Source organism: Lagopus muta, chromosome 3, assembly GCF_023343835.1.
Source record: "Lagopus muta isolate bLagMut1 chromosome 3, bLagMut1 primary, whole genome shotgun sequence".
Lineage (NCBI taxonomy): Eukaryota > Metazoa > Chordata > Aves > Galliformes > Phasianidae > Lagopus > Lagopus muta.
In genome coordinates this window covers 78758859-78772246 of record NC_064435.1, presented here as the reverse complement: position 1 = coordinate 78772246, position 13388 = coordinate 78758859, and the positions used below count along the sequence as shown (strand labels likewise).

General features: G+C 44.1%; 1 protein-coding gene across 11 annotated transcripts in view; it reads left to right on the top strand.

Annotated features, from left to right (window-relative positions):
• RNF152 (ring finger protein 152) overlaps window positions 1-12982 on the top strand; it is a 41118-nt gene extending 28136 nt beyond the window's left edge. For all 11 annotated transcript variants that reach the window (XM_048939235.1, XM_048939234.1, XM_048939232.1 and 8 more), the window contains exon 2: window positions 7590-12982. In XM_048939235.1, coding sequence (XP_048795192.1) covers window positions 7722-8333 — 612 coding nt within the window. In that variant the 5' untranslated portion in view covers window positions 7590-7721 and the 3' untranslated portion in view covers window positions 8334-12982. The remainder of the gene's footprint in view (window positions 1-7589) is intronic.
• Window positions 12983-13388: the final 406 nt, after the last annotated feature.

Here is a 13388-nt window from a genome sequence, read left to right as displayed (position 1 = left end):
TCTCAGGGGAGGGAGGGATGGAAGAATGTTTTAATTAAGTTTCTCTTCAGGTATCAGGCAAATTCTATCAATGGCAGATGAAGCATAAAGCTGTAATGGAAGAACAAATTTGTCATTTTAAGCGATCAGTTGCTTTGTGGTCTCTCTCCCTCTACATTTTGAGTACCACAGAATCTCACCACATAGCCATAAATGAAAATCTTTTTTGGAAAGATGCTGCACTGTGAGTTACTTAGAACAAGTTTAATATCCACAGAGCAAGCTTTGCTCTTTGCTTGCATATAGCTGTGAGGTTCTGGAATTTGGCCTTTGTGGCTTAATTTGTGACATCACTTTAAATTAGGGAAGATACTTTAAATCTGCCCTTGCCAACCATCTGTTCCATGTGTCTTGGCCATCGATGACTAACCATGTGGCTTTTAGTTAGGGAATGAGGAGAAGATTGCTTTTCTGCTGGGCCTCCGCCCCCATTCCTCTTTATGTCAGCTTGAGTGGCAAATGGATTTGTCACTTGGTGGTGGAGAAACCTGGCTTTTAATTCCTCTCACCTTAGGGTTTACCAGTGTGTCAGGCATAATTAAGAGCAGCCAAGAAAACTGATGAAGTGCTAATGACTCTGCCAGAGTTACAGTGAGAATGAACTGCAAAAATGAGCACTGCTACTTGAGATGCTTTGAACCCTGGAGTTTTTGTTCATTTTCATGTTGAGAGGGAACGCTTTATATCCTCTGCAGGAGAATTTCCAGATTTGGGATGTTTCATGACCAGGGTCGGGTCTTATCCTGCCAATGCACTCTTCATGCAGGAAGAGAACTTCCAGACAGCAGAAATGAGGAGGAATACCTCACGAGACTCTTTCTGGCCGGGCAGCTGTGCATGCAGCGATCTCTTGTGCTCTTCCAGGCTGGGAGCTGGGAGTTTCAGGGACCTATGGCTCTGGAGCAACTTGGCTTGTCACCTTGTAAAAGCTGCTAACCTGGAAGCTCTGAGTTGGTGAGGAGCATGTCAGACTCTATGGTCTGGTCCCCACGTTCAACTGCAAGGAGGGCTACTGAAGGGCTGGAAGGGCAGAATAAATGTGCCTGAAATAGGCACATTTATCAGGAATATTTTGATTTCAAATAGCCTTTCCTCTGGTAAAACACTGCATGAAACTTTCTGGTGAGCGTGGCTGTACTGTTTTGACTCAGCAGTAAAAAACTGTACTCATCATTTGCTGACCAGGCACATCATGGGTGATTAGTAGTGTTTGCTGTTGGAACAAAGTGCAGCTTATCCTGATCATATTTGACCAAAATAAAGTCTTTGGAGCTGGGGAATGTGGACGTGTCACAGTTTGCAGATAAGAGGAGGGAGCAGCAGAGCTTTTGAGGTGAGATGGAGCAATGTACAGCAAGTGAGTCTCTCTCTGTTTCTATGAAAACGCTAAAGACTGCTGTTTTCAGCTGATGTGGTTTTGCTCCAAAAATGTAAAGTTCTGCAACTGGTTACAGTAGCGTGGTGGGCCTTTATGTCTCTGCTGTCTGTTGGAAGGGCTGGCTGGTGGCAATTCCTGAAGTAGATGCAGTGCGTTAACACCTTGCAGCCAGGCTCTGTGATCCACTTCTGAGTGCTCAGTGCCAGAGAGGGAGGCCAGCTGCTGTCCTGTTTAGTCTTTGCTATTGAGATCACCCAGAGCAGGTTCTTCATCAGCATGGATCCCCTGGCACATGTTCATAGGATGTTGCAGGCTCATATTTCATAGTTTCATTCAGCGTTATTTTCTGTGGCTCTACGCATCTGAGAGTACATGTGCCTAGTTGTCTTCTTGGCAAGGGTTGGATTAAAGCTGAAGGATCAATGCCAGTATATGCTGGCTAAGGATTCGGTCAAATTAAAATGCTTTTGCTCTGCAGTATTTCTGTACCATTGTGAATAACAAAATGGAACGGATAGTGGGTGTAGGCTGTCCATCTTAGGCGAAAGGTGCCTGGCAAATTAGTAATTCCCAAGAGAAAATTGAATTAAATTTGTTGTTTTATTGTTAACTTTGTGTTCCTCAAAATGCAGACATTGTCTCAGTCGCAGTTTGCATGATGTCTGCGGAGATGCTTTAACTTTTCGATCACAGGCTTTCATATTTTGCATGGTCTGTGGAATAATTGGTATGTTCAATGAACAGAAAATCTTGGACAGGACATGGAGATGCTGCCACATAGGAGCAATTAGGGGAATCAGGCGATTTTCTGAGCCTTGTTTCTGCGTTGCAAAAAAATAATCTGTCTAGAGTCTTCCACCCTTGCTTGCTGACTCATGAGGTGAGAAGTGGGGCAACCTGGGTGGTGTTTGCATGACCTTGGACCAACTACTTCATCTCTCTGCGCTTCTTTTCTTAGATAATAAAAGGGTGTAATAATGATAATACTCTCTTAACAAGGGTGTTGTGCTGAATAATTTAATTAATCTTTGTGCTGTTTCAGTTTCTATGGTAATTAGTGCTACAGAACAGCCTAAAAATAAATGGAATCGTTGAAGGATATTCAGAGAAAATCAGGTAGTATGTCCTACGTATTTGCAACAGTCCCAAACACAAATCTGCTGAAAACATTAATAGATGTTGAGTTTGTAGCAGAAATGCAATCAGATATTAATTATGTTCTTCCTATTCACTGTCAGCTTTAAGTGACTGCAGCAGGCATTTCTTTCCATGTCTGTGGGCAGAGGGCTTTTACAATTAGTTCCCCCCTGTGCTGCCCCTCCCTCTCCTTTCTAGCCTAAGGGCACCTGAACCCGGTGAATCTTCCTTGTCATAAATCATAGACAGTAATACCATCACAGAATTCTTAATGAGTTTGGGGAGTTTTTGTAATGAACCTTCGTTGAGAAAGGTGAAGTTTTATCATCGCAGCACCGTGCTAGATGTCTGTTAGTAACCTTGCCATGCAGCAAGCACAGCGTGCCTGAACACATGCATAAGTATGTGCAAAGTTTTCGAGGCTTTCAGTGATCAGCTAACTACACCAACGTGCCCTGGAGCCAGTCTTTAACAACATGATGCAATATTTAACCTTCGCTGAATTGTATTAAATTCCATGGGCATTATTAAAATATCTTTTTGTGGCTTTCATGCTGGTATAATTTGAAGCCTTAATAAGTTAGAAATATGTGTGAAGACAGTTCTTCATTCTCTGGTAGAGGCAGCACCCCTTCAAGACTGTGCTTTTCATTGCATGGTCCTTGGGGCTGTCCTTATACCGTGTTAACAGGCAATGGTTTGTCATTGTTGTGTTCATGAACTTGTCCATCTCACATCCAGTGGATGTTTAATGTCCGTCTTTGCACCACTTCCAAAAATAACTGCCTTTTCTGCTTGCTTTATAGTTAGTGTTTGTGCCAACATTCTTTGCAGCAAACCCAATTTTAATCAAACCTCTTTGCTTTCTCTTTCCTCCCCCTGTAGCTGTGTTGCATTAGCTGAAGAAACCTTTTGTACGCCTTGTGCAACACCTCTCTGCATTGTGTTGGGAAGCTGGGAGCTGCAGTAAATGCCCTTTCCCCCTTTGATACCTTGGGAAGCAGGGCGCCAGTGCTACAGCATGCCTGGCATCACCCAAAAAAAGAGTTTGAGGCCCTGCCTCAGCCTTTGACAAGGTATTGGGAGAGCAGATGGCATGAATGACAAACAGCTGAGAGCCGTGTTTTATTCTCCAGAGCTTTGTGTCCATGTTGCTTTCAAGTCATGTGGTATTTTCTCAAATCTTTAAGACTCCTCAGAGGGCAGCCCCGGACTGCAAGGTGGGCCTCTGTGTCATGCTCTGAGCCACCTGCAGTTCATCACTTTCTCAGGTTCCTCCCTGGCTCTCTTCTCCTGAGAGCAGACTCTATCGCTGTGTGTTAATCTCTCCTTGCAGTGGCCATCAGCAGTCCCTTGGAAATCGGCCGCAGTAAGGATGAAGGGGTAGGCAGGGGGGTTTCCTGATGCTGCTTTGCAGGTCTGTCTCCTCTCACTTCCTCTGCTGCTGCTGCACCTGTCTGATACTTGAATTTTGGAGCATTTTTCATACTCCGTTAATTTTTGTTTGTGTTGCTAGGTAGATCTCAGCACTGAAGAGCTCCAGTTGCTGTCAGATTTATGCCAGGCAGAGTTACTAATTGCAGTTGCATTTGCCTTTTTCTGTGAATGTGGTGTTCCCCATTCCTTGCACATGCATGCCCATGTCCATCCATACACAACGCTGTCTCTCTTAAAGCCCCACAGAGTCTTTTCTGAATTTTTTTTCCCCACAGTTTTCCTGCCAGCAGCCCCTGTGGCTGCTACTGTGTGACAAACACAAAGCCTGGCTGCTTCTTGGTTGTTGGGCTCGAAGCACCAGAAGGAGTGCATCTGAGTGAGCTCTGAGCAAGGTGCTCACTTGTGATAGCTCAGTACCTCCAGCTAGCACAGAGCTGTTGATCACAGACCCAACAGCTCAGCTTTCCATCCAGGAGGTTACTGCAGCATTAACTCTTTGCTTAGCTACTGAAATAAAGTGGTAGAAAAGTACCAGGAGAGTTGGTGTGGCTTTTTCCTTTCTAACCGCATGCGGTAGAATGAAGCAAATAGTACTGTGTGCTTTAATTCTTACTGTAGGTGATGGCTTGACTTTCTTCTATGCCTTTCAGTGTGGTTGGGAGTGAAGATGCATTTCACTCACCAAACTAAATATGTGAACTGTGGGAAAGGCAACCTCATCAGCGTCTGTGAAGACCGATGAGCTAGATGGCTGTTAGATGGCTGCCATTTAACTTGTCCTTAGACATGTTCTGAAGGAATCATACTAGCCTCCGCTTACAGGATGTCACCAATGATCAGTCATACTATATCTCTGGTTGTTACTTGAGGCATTGTGGGAAAGAAACGTTGTGATTTGAAATAGGCATATGTATCATGCAGCCTTGCTCTTCACAACAGTGTTTGTGATTAAACATGTAACTTTAAGATATGGTTGGAAGTGACTGTTTCTTTGATTCAACACCAGATCAAAATGGGGCTGTCATGGTCACAGTGTGTTCTGCAGGTATACTGAAGAATCATAGAATATCCCGAGCTAGAAGAGACCTGCAAGGATTGTTGAGCCCAAACATCACGCAGGTCCTAGGTCCCATCATACCCTTTAAATTTGACTCCACTCTGTTGGCTTTTTTTTTTGTTTGTTTGTTTGTTTTTTCTCCTTTCGTTCCCTTAAGTGCCATCAGTGCTTTGTAACTTGGATCTCTTGGATAAGTGCCTCACACCATTACTTAGCATTCAGACCAGGTCTGGAATGGATGTTTTCGTTTTTCTTGAACACTCTTTGCTTGGAGGTGACTTTTATTTCGTTTTTCTGCCTGTATTTCGTTTCTCTGCCTTAAGAATGTAACTGCAACAGGGATGGAGGGCTCGATAGCATGTGAATATATAACTCCTGTACAAGGATAGGAGGTCAGAAAAAAATGAGCAAGATCTCAATTGCTTGAAGATCAATAGAAACTATTTTACTTGAGTGCTGTAACTGGAGAGAAGTTGTTACAGATGATAATTAAATGGGATCAGAGAATTTCAGTGGTCTCATAATAATATTCTACCTCTCATAATAGTATTGCAGTATTTTTATATAGTTTTTTAAACAGTTTTGCATATACCTAGGGCTATCCCTAGGACATTAGAGTTGCATCTTTTAATGTCTGAGCTCATTGCCAGAGAGAGTGCATGACTGTGAAGAATTTGTATAAAATTGCTGGATCACATGTGGTTGATTGGAAACTGGTTCTGGTGACTTGAGTTCCTGTTAACTTGTTTCTAATCTGGCCTTTCCCTCTCACTCTTTTTCAGCTAGGAGGTGCCTGGCTCTTCCATTTTTCTTGTTCATGTACATACCAGTCTTTTGAAGATCCTTTCTTTCAGTCTTCCTTGTGCCTGCCTTTGCCTTAGGGATATGGAGATAGTGATGCAAAAGATCGGTCCTTTCCTCTTTTTCTGCTCCTTTCCCTTGGTTATAGCCTGCACGTGAGCTGTGAATGCAGAGCCCCCTCCATGGCAGTGTGTGGTTCCTTCTGCATGTGGGGTATCTGTTAAAGCCTTGTGCAGTGTACACCCGGTGCTTGGGCATCTTGTCCCAGTCCCTGCACAGGCTTCACACTGGTCAGGGTCTTAGGCAAAGCATCCCAAAATGCTCATTCCCACAGCTGGAACGTGGCTTTTCTCACAAGCTCCAGCTTTCATAACCTCAGCCCCTTCTGCCTCCTGAGTCAGGGTTGTCACTGCATGTTTGTTGAAGCGTTTTGTGAGCCAAAATCTACTGCTGTTACAAAATCGGCAGCAGGGCCAGTGCTGCCAGCCAGTGACGAGTCATTAGCATCTGAAGAGATGACGCGTATTTTGTTTTCCCAGCTCAAATATTGGCAGGATGTGGGATGTTGTAGTCTAGAGGCCTACCCTGCATTGCAAACCCCGTGTTTATGCCTGGTTTGTCTTGAATGACGTTATTCCTGTTCTGCTGGTGTCACCTATTGATTAGTGTGTTGCACCCCAGTTGCTATGACCTGGAGGAAAGAAAAAGAAATAATACTGTGGAAGGGAAAAAATCATGCGACAGCCGTGGTGTTAACTCTTTTGCATATAACGTTGTGATAAGAGACAATCAAGGTCCCCACGCAGATATTTTGGATTTGTTTTCTTGTATTATCTGGATGCAAATTTGATCTGATACTTCTTCAAACAGAGTGAGGAAGGCGGAGCAAAAAGTTGTAAAAAATATCTCTCCTTCATATTTACATGCGTTGGAGCGGCTGAAATCAAACAAGGCTAAACAACTTGCTGTGGAAGTAAATACAGCTGCCTCTTTTTGCTTAGCTGTAAGGAATAAGTGGGAAGTGCAAGGAATCCTTTTTTAATGACTAGCTAAGAACAAGGTCAGCAGCAGCTTGCTTTCAGTGCTGTGCATTCTTCATGCTGTGCTGCAGTCCTGGGTTCTCAGCAGAGCCTTTCACCTCAGGGGATGCCTTTGTCAGGGATGAGGTTTATTTCACAAGCTGTTCGTCTAACCTAGCCCACAGTTAATTTAACTGAAGAACTTGCCATTCCTTTCTGTTGCGCACAGGCGTGGGTGTTTCGATGTAGTTAGGTGGTTGCTCATTCATGGATGTGTTTGAACTTCGGAAGCCTGTGGAAATGCATCTGTTTAAACATTTTTTTCCTTCCACCTTGCATACAGACTTAGTGGTTGAACCAAATGGCTAAAAGTCATCACGGTTTTAGAGGGCAAAATGAGAAGAATTGTTATGGTGCAGAAAGGGCTGAAAGAAAGTTCCGAAAATATGAGGTGGATGCTGAAGGACCTGCTTTGTGCCTCTCCTTTCAAGGGAATAAATATGAGTAGAAGTCTGAAGGGTTGATAGTGATTTTATAACTGCAAGAAAAGGGTGAATGCTGGCTATCACGACTGGTTTGGTAAAGCTGACAAAATAATACTTGCTTGTTAAGAGTTGCAGATTTGTTTCTCTTGCCACCTTACGAATTCACCTGTAGCTAGGCTTGTGTTTCCTCACGTTCCTGTCAGTAACCAACTGATTCATGTTTCTATTTGCCTCAGGTGCTGAAGGGCTGGAGGTTTCCCTGCGCTTTTCCCAGCCTTCTTGAGAAGAAGCAGTTGAAGGTGTCTGTGGGACACTGTGTCCAGACCCCCACCAGGCTGGCAGTGCCTCGCTGCGCCTTGCTGGCCACCATGGAGACGCTGTCCCAGGACTCCCTGCTGGAGTGCCAGATTTGCTTCAACTACTACAGCCCGCGCAGGCGGCCCAAGCTGCTGGACTGCAAGCACACGTGCTGCTCGGTGTGCCTGCAGCAGATGAGGACCAGCCAGAAGGACCTGCGGTGTCCCTGGTGCCGTGGTATCACCAAGCTGCCGCCGGGCTACTCTGTGTCACAGCTGCCTGATGACCCCGAGGTGATCGCCGTCATCGCCATCCCCCACACCTCTGAGCACACCCCTGTCTTCATCAAACTCCCCAGCAACGGGTGCTACATGCTGCCCCTGCCCCTCTCCAAGGAGAGGGCTATGCTGCCGGGAGACGTCGGCTGTCGCCTCCTGCCTGGCAGCCAGCAGAAGTCCCTGGCGGTGGTGACGATCCCGGCCGAGCAGCAGCCGCTGCAGGGTGGCCTTCCTGCTGAGGCAGGTGCGGAGGAGCCTGACCGCAGAGGCGTGGTGAAAAGCTCCACCTGGTCGGGGGTTTGCACTGTGATCCTGGTGGCCTGCGTCTTGGTCTTTCTCCTGGGCATCGTCCTCCACAACATGTCATGCATTTCCAAGCGCTTCACGGTGATCTCATGCGGCTGAGGGGTGTGGGGCTGCCCCGGGGTTGCTCACCCAGGGGTTGGGTTGGTGGTGGTGGTGGTATCGAGTGAGACAATTCACCGAAACTTTGGCCGATGACTGCAGGACACTTTGTTCCCAGATGGTGGTGCACCAGCCTGGCCACAGCCCTCGGCACCAGTGGAGAAACCTATGTCCAGTGTCTGATGGTAACGGCAATGAGAAGGACTGCATGCGTCACCATAATCATTTATCAAGGGGACTGTAATTTATGGCAGTTTTTATTGTGTTATGAGATTAAAGACATCTGTGTAGCTGGTTGTACTCTTAAAGTATGCAGTATGAGCTCTTCTCTAACCGCGGTAGCTCAAAATCAGAACTGCTCCATGTAGAATTGAAGGAGAACTGGCCTGTGACTCAGTGAAAAGTGTTCGATACCAACCCACATGTGTTATTTTTTAACTGGGGGGAAGGGGAGACTTGTAAAACAGAAATCATTTAGTTGGTAAGACATTTTCTATGTTTTAAGCTGCACATTAATTAAACTAAGTTAGGAGGTTGTACAATAGTTTTTAAAAGGAAACATTTTACAAGCAATTGTTTGGTTCTGTGGTATGTGGTTTTTTGCCTGTGTCTGATTTTCCCCACTGTTTACGGCTGTGGGGAAGTGACACTTAAGAATCTTCTATTTGAAGGAGGTTCTGAGCAGGGAAGCAAAGTGAGCCTAGGAGGAATACTTAGCAATGCAGCCAAACATTTCTGCCTAACACACTTCACATGAAGAATGGCTCTGAATGGTGAACATTAGTCATACTGTTTTACCTCTGATCTGGCAAGTGGGCTTCCTGCAGACTTGGCCTTCATGGCTATTAGTGAAGAAGTGGGTCATGAGAAGTCCTAGGACTCCTTCCTGCAAGGACGTGACAGCAATTTGTTCTTCCTTTTCTTTTTCTGGCGGTTGGGTTTTCTTTCTTTTCTTTTTTTTTTTTTTTAGAGAAATATACACCTATTTTGCCTCCCTATCTCACAGGAGATACAGCTGCACACCCATGGGTAGTATGAGAAAGAAGTTGCTGTAAGGAACCCTCACCATGCCAACAGACCATGGACCTTTCTGTGCAGTCTTTATGCCTTTGTATAAGAGGCAGTGACAGAGCTGGAAGAAGAACACAGCTTAGCTGAACCCTCTTCTGGGGTGTGCTGTCCCTCATTAATCAGTGTGGCTGTCCAGGTGTTAAAATGCATAGGTGAGCATGATGTAGACCTTTTGCCACATTTGATATGAATGTTGGTCTTTGTTATGACAGATATGAAGAAAAAGCACAGGAAATATCCCTATCCACTTATGAATGTCCTAATTTCCCAGTTATTTGCAGTTCTCTATTTAGATTGAGCCAAATTCCTGAACCTGCAGCAGCACCTTGCTCCACTAGATTTAGTATTGTTTGTAGCTTAAATGGAGCTCTGTGTGAGTTGCTAAGTGTGAATGCTGAAATCTGTGAGATTTAAGGATCAGATGGAGAGATACATAGCAGGCCTTCACTAAGACAGAAAATTCTATTGATCAGCATTGGTTCTTTCTGCAAGTACAAAGTATAAGCAGTTGCCTACGTGTGATCTCTCTGAAGAGTGACTTGTCCACCCAGTGCTCTCTCTAGTAATTAGTTAGAGATTGTTCAAGGTTGTATTATAACAACAGAGAACATAATTTTGACTGTACAGTGCCAAGGTTGGCCTTGTAGATGGTGGTGGTTTTCTGATTTTGCTTCTGGTTCACAGTAAACATTCTCAACTAGAAATGTCAAGAACATACGTCTGACTTAGTGCTGGATTTCTTTCCCTCCTCTTTCCCACACCACCATTTTCTTCCTTAATTTCTGTTAACTGCAGGATAGCATAAACATATGGTGCTTAATTGTGGTGTACGTATGATCACGTTTGGAGAGGAACAGTCATATGTATTCATAGCACAGAAAAAAAACCATTATCCTCAGATAACAAATTCAATGCCTTTTTTTTGGTGCAAGGTGATGTGCAGTATGCCTTGAACTTATGAGAATTGTAATGCATCGACATCGCTCAGCAGCACATTTGATTTCTTCGCAGTAAAGAATGACAGGAATTCCAGAATGTGTCTGTGAACATGTTAATCACTTGTTCCCAGTAAGCAGCCAGGTTTCTGGTGACATCCACACTCTACTGCTTATTGTGTAAACAAAAGCCAGTTCACCAAAAACTCTTGCCTTTATAGACTCATAGGGAAGTGACTAAATACAGGACTCAGGCCTCTACTGCCTTATCCGCTGTAGCAATTCATGCTTATACCAGGAGTACATAGCGTAGCTGGGAGGTGCTCTGAGAACAGCATGGAAGCATTTGGCATCAACTTCTGCATATCCAAGATTTTGATGACACGAAGCAGTCAGAGAGCAGGAGATAACGGCGCTAACCCTAACCTTGTGCTGCCCTTGGAGCTCTTGAGGCCAAGGTTTCTCTGCACTGCACAGAAGTTGTCTTGAAAACTGCCCCTCTTCATCCCCACATGGAGAGTGCAGTATGAAGGAGCAACCAGAAATTAGGTTAAAATACCACACTGCACAGCACATTATACAACAGGCAGAAATGGAGTTTATCTGGTGTTGATGACGTCCTGTATTAGCAGAATACCATCTCGTGTTATGTAATGCAATGCATTGTTTTGTTAGTATGAATTTCCTGTACTTTTATGCCTGCTGAAATGCATGTTTGACCTATTTTCTGATCCAGCCATTTACCTGCTTACGGCCTTGTGTAAGAGCAATAAGGGAAACCTCAAGATTTGTGTCTGCGTGTGCGGTGTGTACATTAATTCCTTCTTTTTAACAGAAATTCAAGAGATGTTTTTGTTCTGGCTTTAGACTGTGACTCTCATTTTAAAGTTGCAGCTGCCACGTCGTGTCGGATCACCTCAAGTATCTGCTGACTTATAAGAAGAGAACTGAATAGTTTGTTGTCACGTGCAGGGTTAAAAATGCTTCTCAAGTGTGTCAGTAGTCATCCCGCGTTCCACGGTCCAATTCCTGGCATTGAAAAGTACTGCTATAAACAGAGTTTGGATCAGTTTTGTTCTTTTTTGGTTTTTAAAAAAGCATTCTTGTCTTTGTATGTTATTTTTTCTGTGGGAGACATTTGGACTTGTGTGAAAATCATTGAGTTCTGGGCTAATTTTTGTTGCCTGCTGTCCAGTAAGAAGTCAAAGTCACTGCTGAGTTCCACCAAACAAAAAAGAGACTTAACTGTGACTCCAGTGCTGTCTGAGCGGCCAAAAATTATACAGAAAGTGGTTGTGGGAAATTACAAATGCATTTTTTAGAACAAATTACTCTGTGAATGTGTATTTAATGGCTTGTTTAGTGGGAAGAATATGTGCGTTGGGGTCCAACTTCTTTGTTATCCCAGAAGACCCCGACTTCCATTTTTGGCTTGTGCTTTCCTGGCAAACAGACTTTAGGATTCACTCTGTGAAATTTGGTTCAGTGAATTTTAAAAATTCAAAATATGCAATTTTGGTATGTGGGATTTCTTTTAGGAAATTGTGCTCAGTAATTCTTCATGCTTAACCACGATGTAAAGGAGTCTGAATGTTTTGTGAACATGGAGCAATCATGAGCCCAAAGTTTCATCTTTATTAATGAAGCTCTGTCTGAATAAAACATTAACAGGAAAAGAATGATATTGAATGAATTATGGTACCTCTGTTACTTTGCTATCAAAGAGCGTGGATGGGAATTTGGCAGAGTTGCTGGTTTTTTTTATGAGGGGTTGGCTGAAATTCGAGTCTTAGTGTTTTAAGGCGAAGTGTTAAGTGTGGGTTGTAGTAAATGATAAAAGGAGTTTCACATATAATTACCACGGAATATGAAATTAGAGCTGAAGACTACTCAGCCATGCAACAGATTTTTCTATCTGATTAATCAGATGATTTAAAAGTATTAAGTACACTTCGTGCTCATGGGAGTGAGGGGCTGTTGGCCTTGACTTGACATGCATTGCACTGATGGGGACCTGGCTCTGCCCTCCCAGTCATAGTAATGCCGTGAGCCATGAGCCCTGGGCCACCTTTGTCATAGGTCTTCTGAAACAAGGGTGGCTGACTTTGGACTGGTTTTGGTACGTTCATGATGGAGCTAAAATGAAAGAAAAAAAATAATACCCAATTTCCTTATCCTAGTTGCACATATAGCGTGGCTTGAGATTCGTCCTTTTCCAGACTTCTTCTGTGCTTGGATGAAGGCAAAGCAGGGATGGAGGGAAGAAGAGATTGCATGGGAACAAATGAGTTCTGGTGTCATCCAGGAGGCTGTTGAAGTATCAGCTGGCCCTGGAGGCAACGTTTTTGTGCCTGAGCTTCAGCAGGGTGAGATGGCCTGGCAGTGCTGCAGTGGATTTACAGCACGTTTTAGTGACCTTTCCCATGCTGTGTGCTGTCCGTGGGCTTGACAGCTGGGGCTGTTCTGTTCTTTGTCACTTTGCCTCTTGCATGCCTGTGTCAACAAACAAAGCTGCTTGCTTCATCCTCAAGTTGAATGATTTTGCAGACGTTTCTGAAGTTGCCCTGAGCATCTTTAATGAAAAAAATTACCTTCAAAGTTCAGTGAAATTTAAGGCTTAATAAATGCATTCTTGTTTTTCAAGTGTTTCCTAATGCTTCAATAAATTTCTCATTTCAGCTCTAAGTAAATCCTATAATTTTTGTGCTAACAAGTTCCTATACGTCTGAAGCAATTCACAGAGACTAGATGAGATCCACAGCCAAAAAAAACCCAACAACTTCCTATCCTTCCCACAGTCCCCTTCAGATCTACACAAGCCTGTTTTCCCCCTCCTCATTTGTACCAGCCTGAGGCACCTAAGCATGGCAATGAGATGGAGACTTGTGGGAATGTACTGACACCCTGCGTGTATGAGCATGGAGAAGTGTTGCCATGCTCAGGGGTGGAGGTAAGCACAAAGCACATGCTCTTATGTAATAGAGGCCAAGAGGATTAGAAAAAGGGCCCCAGGCACTTACAGCTCAGGAAGGTCATGTACTTTACAGTG